The sequence below is a fragment of the Choristoneura fumiferana genome, chromosome 28 (assembly GCF_025370935.1).
Source record: "Choristoneura fumiferana chromosome 28, NRCan_CFum_1, whole genome shotgun sequence".
Taxonomy (NCBI): Eukaryota; Metazoa; Arthropoda; class Insecta; order Lepidoptera; family Tortricidae; genus Choristoneura; species Choristoneura fumiferana.
In genome coordinates, this window is record NC_133499.1 from 8,550,704 (window position 1) to 8,564,288 (window position 13,585).

The 13,585-nt window shown below is 37.6% G+C and overlaps 1 protein-coding gene across 2 annotated transcripts in view; it reads right to left on the minus strand.

Moving 5' to 3' along the window:
• LOC141443907 (uncharacterized) overlaps positions 1 to 13,180 on the minus strand; it is a 56,686-nt gene extending 43,506 nt beyond the window's left edge. Inside the window, exons 1-3 of one of the 2 annotated variants that reach the window (XM_074109281.1) lie at positions 12,878 to 13,180; positions 6,711 to 7,361; positions 4,468 to 5,484 (exon numbers count right to left, since the gene is read on the minus strand). In XM_074109281.1, the coding sequence (XP_073965382.1) occupies positions 4,468 to 5,484; positions 6,711 to 7,286 (1,593 nt within the window). In that variant the 5' untranslated portion in view covers positions 7,287 to 7,361; positions 12,878 to 13,180. The remainder of the gene's footprint in view (positions 1 to 4,467; positions 5,485 to 6,710; positions 7,362 to 12,877) is intronic. The other variant, XM_074109282.1, reaches the window with a different exon arrangement.
• Positions 13,181 to 13,585: the final 405 nt, after the last annotated feature.

Sequence of the window (13,585 nt, forward strand, 5' to 3'; positions counted from 1 at the left end):
ATTAAAAAAAAAGTAAAGTGCTGGTTAGTGTTTTTAAACAGTTTATTTATTAGTTTCAATCGTAATTAAACTATGTAAACAAATCGTGAAATTTGATCTTTACCCACTTGCAATGTTCTGATTGACTTAACATTTGGTACAAAAATCTCATCGAAATAGATCCAATGAGGGCTATCGTTTTTTGTCTCACTAGATGGCGCACTGTTGCGTGAGGTTTTTAAGTTTGGCTTTCAAAGTCTGTTATTACGGGCGTGAAAACCAAGTTTAGATTAAAATCATATTTAATACACCTTTAACCGTACCATAAAAATATCGAGCATACCACAGTGTTGCATAGTCCCCGTTTTGTTCGGAAAAAAGGGAGGACAAAGGTTTCCGAAAGACAAAACTGTCTCAAAACACAGACATTCATTGCCCTGGAACGCATATAAATTTGCCATAATTAATTTCAGATATTGCAAAATATTCACATAATTATTCTAATTCTAAATAAACCCGCGTAGCTCACCCAAAAACTATGAGATTTGACATTTCGTAGACCTCACGCTACACTAGCGCCTCTAGTGGCGAATTCATACGCGATAGCCCGCATTGAGCTACAAGGCCATAGACATACACACGCAACAAATGTATAGCTGTCTTTTTGCGAAGGGGTTTAACAAAAAATATTTAACTATTTATGAAAGATATTTTCGTTTTAAAAAAAAATATTTCTGTGACAGGCTAGTTGACGCTAGAATCGGCATTAAAAAAACTAAGTAAATGAGCCAATCGCAAGCAAGATTGAAACGCCAAACAGACCTCACGATACTTACGCCATCTAGCGATATTCCTGTCAGAAAAGCCAGTGTGTAAATGTGTAAACAAATGACTCTTCTCTCTCTCTTTCTTTCAAAGTCAAATGACAAGCACATTTCAGATTCCTGGTTGTCTAGAATCACTCCTATATAAATATAGTATGAAAGACCTTAAATTCTACTTCTAACGCCCACAAAGGCGTTTAAAAAAAGACGCGGGTTCGATGCCATTTCGTTATTCGGGTCATGTATTTGTGCGCGTACGCACCTGTACACGTTTTACTGATATAAATGCGAAAATTTGTATGTGTTTGTTGGCCTTTCACGCTAACGGCTGAACGAATTAGGATGAAATATTTTTTGGAAGAACAAGCTTTTATCCCGATATTCCCGGAGGATAACATTGTCACGCGTTCCTTATGCATTGTAAATAAAGATCACGAATTAATATTGTTTATATAAAAGGGGGAAAACTAGTATGCGGGTCACCTGATAGGAAGCAATCACCGCCGCCTATAGACACCCGCAACACGAGGGGTATCAGAGGTGCGTTGCCAGCCCTTTGAAAGAAAGTTTTAAGTTCCCAAACTGAGCCGCGTGGGTACTACGGCCCAAGCCCTCTCATTTTGGGTGGGACGTATAAATAAGTATAGGCCGAGGTATGACATGTGTGACTCTTTACTGTACCACAAAACAGATAGGTACACATGTCAATCTCATGTATGTACTTCACTTTTTATACCTACGCTCGACGGTAGTTCTAGGGTTGTCAACTATGGCTTATGCACGAAAAACTATCGTGCACTCGTATCTAGTTGTTGGATTTATTGTTGAGAATAAAACAGGAAGAATGGAAACATAAATTAATAATAAGTAAAAAAAAATTGAGATCACCACCGCCCATTGACACCTGCAACTCCAGAGGATTGCAGATGCGTTGCCAACCTAGAGGCCTAAGATGGGATACCTCAAGTGCCAGTAATTTCACCGGCTGTCTTACTCTCCAACAGTGCAAGCACTGCTGCTTCACGGCAGGAATAGCGAGTAGCAATCCGGGCGGACCTTGCACAAGGCCCTACCACCTGCGCAATATATTAATGTTAATGTCATTGTTATATTACAAATTTGTCACAGAAAATATCTTGCGAAGATTTCGACATTGGCAAAATGCACGATTATTATATTTTAAAGTGTAATAAATTCGCATTCTCCATTATTGCACAAAAAAGTTCACAGACGCGTGTCTCAAGCGGATGGCACTCGCGCTCGCACTGGTCCCAACCGGTCCCAGATATCGTGTCCGTGAACAGTGTCTAAGTGTGCGTTGCTCGAGCGCACTTTATATGTAGATTGATTTCTGTAACCTATCTATTTTGTGACTGGACATAAAACATTATAAAATTAAATTAACAGATAAGCCTCTTAGGCTAACTCACGCTACTCTCGCTCTCCACGAAAAATTCACCCCCCCCCCCCCCTTACTTATTTATTTACGTAAACGGACCGTGATTGACTAATCTCACCTGATGTAAAGTGCAGATGAGGCCAAAGGTGTATCTCTCTGGTTCAGTAACAGCCTATTCAATCTAGCCTACAATAAGCCCTATAGGTTATATAACTATTACATATTTGACGACCGGATGGCCAAGTGGTTAGAGAACCTGACAACGAAGCTCGAGGTCCCGGGTTCGATTCCCGGCCGGGGCAGATATTTGTGTGAATAATGCGAATGTTTGCTTTTGGGTCTTGGATGTTTAATATGTATTTAAGTATGTATTTATTTCTCTTAATGGTGGCCATAAGGCTTGGGCCAATCTCAGTTAAATTAAAGATAAATATATTCTTCTTATTCACGTTGTACGGTGATTGTAGTTTTTGCAACTTGATAGCAAAATTCCAGAAACCACGCGGAGACAACTTGCGCATTTAAAATGTCAGACACGAGAGCAATATAGAATTTTGTGATCACTGTTCACTGTTAAGGTTAATCGCCGCATAAAACACTATCAAAATTATACTTCAACTAGCCAAAGAAGCAGAATTACCAAAATTAGATATCGTCTACATCCGCCATGTTCGAATGCTACAAATCGAATCATGTATTTAAGTAGTATTTATTTAACTATATAAGTATGTTTATCCGTTGCCTAGTATCCATAGTACAAACTTAGCTTAGTTTGGGACTAGGTCAATTGGTGTCAAGTGTCCCGTAATAATTTATTTATTATTAACTATTTGAAACAAAGAAAAAAGTCTGATAATCATATCAAACACGCTGTGGGTTTTTGCTTGTACCTTGAACTTAACACGCGAAGACCACTGCATTCAGCTGAAGATCTAGAAATCCAGGCAGACATCGAAAGCGAAACTGTCTAATGTTAACTAAAAACGAGTGCATGGAAAAAAAGAGCCAAAAAAAACAAGCGATCGTCCTTGGTCCTTCGAGATTGGGTTTTTGAGAAAATCAGGAGAAGTTTCCTAATGAACTAGAGTCCTAATCAAAACTAAATAATCTGTCAGTTAAGCAGCGTTTCCACCAATAATGTGCGAGGATGTGTTTTTCATTAACCAATAGGAACGTTTCATTTACACATCCTCGCATCTCCAGTGGAAACAGCTGAGCGTAGCGAGGCGAGGTAAATGGAGCGTTTCTATTGGTTAAGGAAAAACACATAATTCTCGCACCACATCCTTGCACATTATTGGTGGGAATGCTGCTTTAGATTATTGGAAAATATTGGACAAGTTTTTATTTGACAATGAGGCTATACAGGCAAAATATCGCTAGATGGCGTTAGTATCGTGAGACCATTTGACGTTTCATTCTTGCTTGCGATTGGCTCATTTAGTTATTCAACCAATCACAATCCTATATACGTCTCATTGCTGGGCACAGGCCCTCAGAACCCACGCGGGCCCAGTGCAGATTGGGTGCTTCACACGCACCATTGAATTGCTTCGCAGGTTTGTGCAGGTTACCTCAAGATGTTTCCCTTCACCGCAAAGCTCGTGGTAAATTTCAAATGTAATTCCGCACATGAACTTGGAAAAACTCAGAGGTGCGAGCCGGGGTTTGAACCCACGATCCTCTACTTGAGAGGCGATAGGTCAAACCACTAGGCCACCACGGCTTGTCCACCAACCAATCACAAACATGACGCAAATGTCAAACGGATCTCACGACACTAACGCCATCTAGCGATATTGCGCCTGTACCAAAACCGTCATAAAATAAAAAAAAGATGAAGATATAAACTTTGACGCTTCATCTGCCATTTATTGTTTGACAGACAATAGAATTTTGTCTAATATTTTTATGATAAACTAACTGTTGGACTAAATGTTATTATATATTTTTTTACCCCAATCGACGAACAATTACATAAACCAGGCGTTATTTTTGACTAAAATCACCCCGCGATATGAGGGCCATTTCACGACGCCACCAATTACAATATACCTACAAGCGGTAATCTCTTTTCAACGCATACTGTTAAACAAAGACTACCGCTTGTAAATTGCAACTTGTTAGCTTCGTGAAATAGGGATGGTCGCGAAATAGCACTGCAGTCAGTTTAAGTTCATCAATTTTATCATGTTCCTTCAAAAATCCAATTGCAAATTCTAGAAACTTCTCCTGATTTTCGCAGACATTGGAAACAAGACTTACCGCTTTGATATCTTCTATGTCCTTATCATCCAATATTTTCCGTCTAGCTGACGGCGTGTCAGGGCTGGAATCCTCTGTAGGCTCACTAACAGTGCTCTCTGTGCTTGTCTCCATAGATTTAACACCATCTTCTATCTCACTATCCAGATTCTCACTACGCTTCTTCAAGAAGTTTTCGTGTTCAAACGTTTTATTCTCAAATCCTGTACCGCTGGGAGATTCTATATCATTATCGAGTACTAATCTGTCTTCTTCAGAATCTATGTATTTCAAGTTAACTTTTTTACGCGTATCTTCCTCTTCTTTCTTAGGAGTAGAACCGGATGCAATAGGCTGCGAAATCTGTATATACGAAGCGAAATTAGACGTGTGTTTCGGCGCTTTGACTTGCTTCTCTATATCATTCTTAATTTCTTTTAGCTTAGGTTTTACTTCAGGGCTGCTACGCTTTTTGCGCTCATGGTCCCCATCGCCGTTTTCTACTTGTATTACAGTGGATTTTTCTAGAATCTTCCCTATAGGATTGTTAGGATCTAACTGACTTTTGATGCTAGCTAGCCGGTCCGTCGGTAGCTTTGTAGTTAGTGAAGTAGACATGCCATTTCTTTCGATGACTGGTTTAGCTAATGAGGTGGGTTCTGATATAGTTTTGGATAGTGAAAGATCTGAGTTAGAATTCGAACGGGAACTAGAGCTGTCCCATCTATGGCTGTACCCATTCTTTTCGGCGTAAGGCAAATGAACGGGTACAGGTTTCTCGTCTTTCGATAATACTTTCGAATAGCCGTTTTCGACTTCTTTTAACTGGTTGTAGTAATGGTCGGCTGTTTTTGAATATCTAGTGTCATTGGCAGGTAGTTTCGTGACAGTCATTTTAGAATCGAAACGCTTTCTTATTTCAGATACTGACGGTACTTCGTTACCATTGCTGTCTTTAGTACCGTTAGTCATTGAATTTCTTTTGCTGTAGCTTGTCGTTGGCGAGGTTTCCTTGTAGGACCTTCTGCCTTCTGGCCTCTGGGTCAAAAAACATCCCGGTTTATTTCAGCTTCTTTTATTTTGGCGCCGTGTCTGTGTGTGTTAGTTCTTGGGAGGTCTGATGACGTCATGGAGTGCTTGTCAAGCAGTTAAAGTGACAACTATAGAAGCAATGGCTCTCTTAGTGCGGCGGTTAATGAACATACACACACACACACACGCGCAAACATGGTTTGTGTGTCTGCGAAAGGTTATGTGTGAAGGTTACCTAGAGAATAATGGCGTCACTAGATAGCGAGGGCCTGTTTCACCACTCAAGTAGGTAAGTTTTATGCGACAGATATCTATGATGCCGTCTTTGTTTCTTTTGTCCGAAGAAAAGGAGACAGCATCTCATTTATTATCTGTTACATAAAATTTATCACTTAACTACTGCACGTAGTACTCCAGATTCATTATATATCTTTATAAATTCCGCTGTATATCACAGCCACACTTAAATCAGCGGCCTTATTGTCAAACATACTTGTAATCACAATCGTTTTCACTACTTCTTTCTGTCACACGTGTTAGATGAGGGTAGAAAGAGATGATGAATGCGGTCGCAGACGTCAGCACGTTAGACAATACGGCCACGGATCTTAAAGTATCCAAAACAAGCCATAGTGAAATAGCTGAAAAGGAATATGTTCTATCAAAGATATTATATCGCAGACACACACACCATAATATATCCAATGATGAATTAGACTTAAGTGCTACTACATAACTATATCTTATGACACGTTAACTGAATCATATCCAAAGACGGTAGGAGTCGAAACCATAATGTCACCAATTTGATGATACCGTAAAAGAATATATTTTTTAATGTGATATACTCTCGATATACTAGTAACTTCAAAGCAATCTTTATCTTATTAAGTCCGTTTACTGTGAGACGTTCCACATTTCCAAATTTCATTATTTTGATTTACTAAGGAGTACGTGATGCGATAGGTGTTTCGTTTTGTACAAGCTTTTATTTAACTTCCCATGTTTCTTTGTTAAGCTCAAATGTAGTAAGTGAAATTGAATCCGCTTCCCGGATAGATCTATTTGAAATTTGGTATACATTTGCAGGTTGGATGAGTACGGTACAATGCAGGTGCAGTCATCAAAAAGTAGTGCGGAAAAAAATGGCCGAAAACTTTTTTTTTCCAAACCAAAATGACATTATGACTTCGACACCATCCCAACACATTTCAAGTCAAATCTCAACTTACCTCGGCAATGGTAGCCGCTGCATTCCTCGGCTTCCGCAACCTAGAACCATCGGCAGCTGGCGGTCTTCCGATATCATTAGATATAGACTTAGACCTCGCTATTTCATTTTGCTGTTGCTGCACCCTCTGTGTATACGGGACATAATTCGCTGGAGAGTATTTGTTGTATAACTCAGCTGTAGACATAGCCATAGCAGCTGAACTTGGAATTCTCTTCGGCCTTTCTTTACTACTTTCGCTTCTAGTAGTTGACACATCTCTGCCTCTAGATTCGCTTCGTTCAGACCTATACCTAGTGGATATTCCACTGTCGGAGTCAGTAACACTCGGTGCCCTCGTTCTACTATATTCGACTAGGGATGATTTTCGCTCTCGTTTGCCATCAACATCGTTAAATCTGCTGGAGTATTCGGAAGTTCTGGTGCCGTATGAGTTGCGAAGAGTTGAGGATACATAAGTCCCGCTGCTGCTGCTTCGGAAATAAGGTTTGTCGAGACTTGAAGATGAAGTTAAGGTGGATCGGTATGATCCTGAGAGGGTGGTGCTACTGTTTATATAAGGCGATACGACAGGCATTTTGGTTGTGTTTTATTACATTCTAGTGCAATTTGATCTTCGATTTTGATCTTTGCATGTTGCGCTGCGTCTGGTCTGTAACAAGGGAGATTTTGTTAGTTAATTTGTCTATTTTTTTCACTAAATAAATATTTTAGGAAATAATCGCTTCGAAGAAAATTGTAAGAATTGTGTCCGTCCGTATACCGGTAAATACGGGACCCTATTACTAAGACTCCGCTGTCCATCCGTGCTGCCGTCTGTCATCAGGCTGTACCTCATGAACCGTTTTTATCAGAATTAAAATATATATATGTTGAATAACTTTATAAAATGACTGATGTAATGAAAACTGGCCAAGTCAAATCTAACCTACTTTAAGATCTCACATTTTTAAATAACAGCAATTGTTATAGGTATCCAATAAAGCAAAGAAATAGAGTTTAATACTTGTTCATATAATGTTATTTTGTTCCTATAAATACATATTTAGATTTTGCATACAACTTGGCACTCATTTAGATCTCCATTCTTTTCGCGGCGAAGCCCACAGCCAAGCATAATTTTTGTATTGAACTCAGCTCTTTTTTACATTTATGTTTTTGGTGGGATTAACTGCTAAAGTATCCTACACTGATTATGGTCCGACATGCTCTTGGCCGGTTTTTACTGTTGTATGTTAGGTTGCTTGTATGTCTCTGTCTCTATACCCATAGAGACGTAGATATACTCTACATGAATATTATACTGCACCAGATTTTCTCCTGAAATTTACCATATGTTACAAACTGTCAAAATTATCATTTATTATTTAAATAGTAACGTTATCCTTTAATGATTGCTAGACTAAAGGTGCCTTTCCACAAGCAACGAGAGACGAGGCAGAGCGAGACGATAATTGAAAGTATAACAAAATTTCGATTGGGTAAACTAAACCAATGAGGGCTATCGTTTTTTTGTCTCACTAGATGGCGCACTGTTGCGTGAGGTTTTTAAGTGTGGCTTTCAAAGTCTGTTATTACGGGCGTGAAAACAAAGTTTAGATTAAAATCATATTTAATACATCTTAAAACCGTACCATAAAAATATCGAGCATGCCACAGTGTTGCATAGTCCCCGTTTTGTTCGGAAAAAAAGGGAGGACAAAGGTTTCCGAAAGACAAAACTGTCTCAAAACACAGACATTCATTGCCCCGGAACGCATATTTGCCATAATTAATTTCAGATATTGCAAAATATTCACAAAATTATTCTAATTATAAATAAACCCGCGTAGCTCACCCAAAAGCTATGAGATTACTAGCGCCTCTAGTGGCGAATTCATACGCGATAGCCCTCGTTACTTTGCTCACCCGCGAGCTTATGATTCTACATTTACGCAAGAAATTTGTGTTCACGCAGCTCCTTTACCTCCCTCCACACTGTAAGAACACACACCATCACACAAACCCAACCACCACCACCACACTACGCTGACACGTTTCGAACTCAATCAGAGTTCATCACCAGGGAAACGAGTCGTGTGTCATCGCGCCGGCCCGCGCGGTTTCTTTGGTGGAAATGGGTCGGAGCGATTCCAATTTTCGTCCTCCCTCGTCTCGCCACGCCTCACTGGTGGAAAAGTACCTTTACACTCTCGCTTTGCCTTTGATTTCGGTACATAGAGATCCATGAACAAAACAAGTTACAATAACAGCAATAACCCTCCTTCGCAGTTGGGTAAAAAGATTGATTACTGTTGGTTGAAAGAGGTCTAACATCTGGTGGCATGGTGAACGGTTGTGTTGCTCTGAGGATGAGCTCTGGTTGAGTTCGAAACGCGTCAGTGTAGCGTGGTGGTGGTGATCGATGGGTGAGGGGTGATTTGTGTGTTCATACAGTGTGGAGGCACACCTTTGTTGCATATACGTAGTTGTTGTAAGATTACGGGTGAGTAAAGTAATAGTTTAAAAGTTCATTTTTAATGGAACTTCGCAAAGTAACGTTTATTCAATAAATTAATTATCTTCGTATTTAATAATATGAATCATTTTAGGTAGTCATTTTACGATAATCCCTACAAGATTTCCTTGCGAACTTAAAAAGCACACAATAAGTTTTTATTTTATTGCATTCCTAATCTATAGATTTACTAAGTGGCTTTGCTTTTAGCTTTTTTAGGGTTCCGTAGTCAACTGGAACCTTTATAGTTTCGCCATGGTGTCTGTCTGTCCGCGGCTAAGCTCAGAGACCATTACTACCAGAAAGCTGTAATTTGGCATGAATCAAAGTCAAAGTCAAGTTAGGGTACCTCCCATAAACGTAGTGGGGATGATTTTTTTTTCACTTCTACCCTATGTTGTGGGGTATCGTTGGATAGGTATTTGAAAATTAATAGAGGTTTGCATAAACCATTTTTTATATTTTCGGAGAAATAATCTGTCCCCTCTAAATTTTGAACCGAACGCCTAAAAAATTTGAAAAAAAAATTGAAGTCAAACTTAAGTTTTTTTTAAATAAATCATTTCTAAGGCAAAGTTTATCGCCGCTGATCGCATTTTCATACATAAGTAGTTTCGTTCTAATTTACAAACAACACACTGAAACGAAATAAAACTTTGCGTCTATAATGGGAGCAGCTATTTTGATGTTTATACGCGTAATTCGATTTTATTCATATTCAATGTAACAAAATAAAATCACATTCATTTTAAGTTTTGTATGAGAGGAAATTCATTATTGTTTCTGTTACATTTTATTTTAACCAAAACTAATTATAAGCATCGTAATGGCTGCTCCCATTATAGTTGTATAGTTTTGATCCATAGTGCTGCTTGTAAATTAGAACAAAACTACGTTTGTATAAGGACGCAAGTGTACTGGGGACTCTTAAGTTAAGGCAAGGTCGGGAACTACGGAACCCTACACTGAGCATGGGCCGAGATGCTCTTAACCGGTATTTTGAATAAAAAAATAAGGCCTTTAACTTTATTCTTTTAAAGAAACAAAATATAGTTCATTTCAAAGGTTCATTTTAATCACTGCTTTTAAAAAACCTCTTATATAAAAATCATTCTTTTTCCTGAGCAAATTTTTTAAAACATTTCAAAGGTCAATTTGGTGATGTATTGATTGATTGAAGATTCTTTCAAGGTAGTGATGATTTGTCATTTTAAAGCCACTAGGTATTAAATAAGTGATTACGCGAATATACCTTTGTCGTATAATGAAGTCTAGACACAGTTTAAGTTTAACACTTAACACTAGGGTTATGGTTAACATTGTTAGCACCTCTAGACATTGCGGCAAAGCAAATTATGATGTAATATCTAGATTTAGATATGTAACTATTTGTATTTGTCATATTATGTTACTAGTCCGATCCTGCATGGAGTATTGCTGCCACCTTTGGGACGGTTCTGCTGAATATCAGCTAGCTGCTTTGGATTCGGTAGAACAGCGAGCGAAGAGGCTCATCGGCGTCACCTGCGATGCGGATTTTTGTCGTCAGAGCCTTCGTCATCGCAGAAGAGTGGCTTCCCTGTCGGTATTCTACAGGCTACATTTCGGAGAATGTGCTTCGGAATTGCACAACCTTATTCCACCTGCTCCTTTCTTCCACAGGTCGACCAGAAGTAGGCAGGGTCTCCACCCTTATGTTGTCAGTATTCCAAAAATCCGCAAAAAGCGTTTTCGCTCTTCCTTCATCAACCGCACAGCGAAAGAGTGGAATTCCCTGCCTGCGACTTTGTTTCCTGAACACTACAATTTGGCCACTTTCAAGTCTAGGGTGAATGAGCATTTACTAGGCAAGCGCGCTCTTTCGTAGGCCTCATCCTCGCGTTCCATCAGGCGTGATTGTGGCCAAACGCAAGCCTATACTATATAAAAAAAAAAACAAAAAAAAAGTCTTATGAGGGTTCTGTACCACATAAGGAATAATGGTACCTTTATAGAAGGGTCAAATCAATCAACTTTTTCTTGTTTATTATTTTGTCCCATAGCCATAGTCAAAAAGACAACAGTGTTCCTTAAAAAACTGTTACAACAACACACCGTTATCAGTGTTGCAGAACAATTGGTAACGCTAGGGATGGCACTGCACATATTTTTTTTTAACATGTGCCTATATATAATTTGATGCACCTTCTTTTAATTTATATATTTTAAGTTATAAAACAAAATAAAACCAAGAGGTTTCAGCCCCTAATTATACAGTCATTCAAAATGGTATTTCCATGCAAATTGCCATTATCAAAAACCTATAGGGTACTTTTGGTGGCGCTAGGAACTTGATATTTGGTATAATAAGAAAAGTCAGAAGAAGAAAATCTTTTTTTTTCCCATTTCAGTAACCATTTAATATGGCACCACACTGCATACATTTTGTTTAAGAAAGGGGCTCAGCTAACGCTGGATATTCAAAAATATTTGTAGATATTCTTTACTCTTATACTTTGACATGCTATTGAATTGATTAGAATCATTGTTTTGTTTCTGGTATATTTATTTAGCATATAAATTATATCATATACTTTTAATTATTTAATATTTATTTGAAATTCATCATATTCTATTATTAACTGGCAACTTTAAGAAGTGACAGCCAATTTTGAGGAGACTCATAGAAGACCAAAACAAGGATAAGAAAAAACTACAAGGGTCAAAGGAAATCTATCCACCAATAGTGATATAAAAAAAAAAATAGACACTAAGCTATTAAGCTATGGGTTCTACAATATCAAATGTTTCTATTAATCCAATTTATCAACAACTCAACAAGGTTTACAAAGCCAAATAACCATTATTACAGATATCAATTAATAGGTATTTAACTGTAAATATTAGTAGGTAAGGTACCTATCTTTTATTTTTTTTAATCACTAAGCTAATCAACATCTTTGAGGTTAACCTATAACTTTGTTTACAATATTATCAGCTATAGATAAAAATATATTCATCAAAATATTTCCACTAAACTCTATTTATAACAAAGTTTTTGTACACAAATAACTCTCATCTGGGTCACTTTTAACATTCCAAAACATTTTCATTTTCATGCCACAGTGAAGAATTTTATTATAAGCACTTCAATTGACTTAATGTGAATTCATATCACCATATTAAGCATTTTCCTTTGCTGGAATGTAGGCTTGTTACGTCAGAAAGATAATAAATAATTTCGTGGTTTCATATCCAAGGTCACAATCAATTGAATCAAATGCAAATTGAAAAAAAAGAAGTGTAACGTTAAAAATCGAGAATGAGATAAATTTTGGCGGCTAGAAATGTTTTTTTAAATTGTTTTTTTTATTATTGTAACATGATACTGTGGAAAGTCGTGTTATGCCTCAAGGCCAAGTGTCATTCTCTCTTTCAAAACGCACATATTGATAAAAAATACTTTCACGCGATTCACCCGGCCTCGCGCGTTCAAATTCGCCAAATTTACATCTTAAAATACTCACTAGGATTTATTTTTAGGTCTACATGCAAGGCATGACACACAAATTTGACAAGCACTGGTGTTATAAACACTAATTTAATAATTGCTCAAGTGAGTGCGTCGTACGTTACCGTAATCGATCAAATTAACTGCATTAATTAAAGTTAAATATGCAAGTAATACTCACGTAAATATATTTTTTTGTATCCAAAGCAACCAAAACGAACAACTGTTTTCGCATAAACTACTGAACCTTTTATTAGGTTCTTTTTAGATCACTCGCGCCACACACCGCGTTAAACACTTTGAAAAATTATTTCTCGTCGAATTGCAGCTCGGACGGCGTTAAAACTGTTTTTTTTTTGATCTCATGTAATTTTAGAAGACTACCAAGTCTTGTGACGTCACTGGATTTAGTTGGCAATCCTATTTTTATGCCACTTCCGTCTTGGACGATAAATGTCTTATACGCGGAGGAAAATTCAACGAATTTTATTCTTTAAATCTTTTAACATAAAGACAGAAATAAGAATCGTGACAGTCAATAATTAAATTCAACTTTTTGGACAGTATTGCTAGCGCAAAATAAAACAGCTGTCTAAAAGGTCTCATTCCAGTGATGTTCTAAGTCTGATTAAAATGACGTCAATTGCATTAAATTATACACTAAAATGGTATAATATTATATCTCTTAAAAACGATAGCATAAGGTATAAATTCTAACTTCAAACCTTAATTATCTGAAATGTCAACAAGGAAATCCGTCTCCTTCATTTTTTTTTAAACTTGAAGATGACTCATAGCGAGCGTCATAGCCTGTCAGCTGTTTTTAATTACGTTACTTAATGTAACCAATTAAATTATTTGACGTCATGTTCAACATTTAACTAGTATA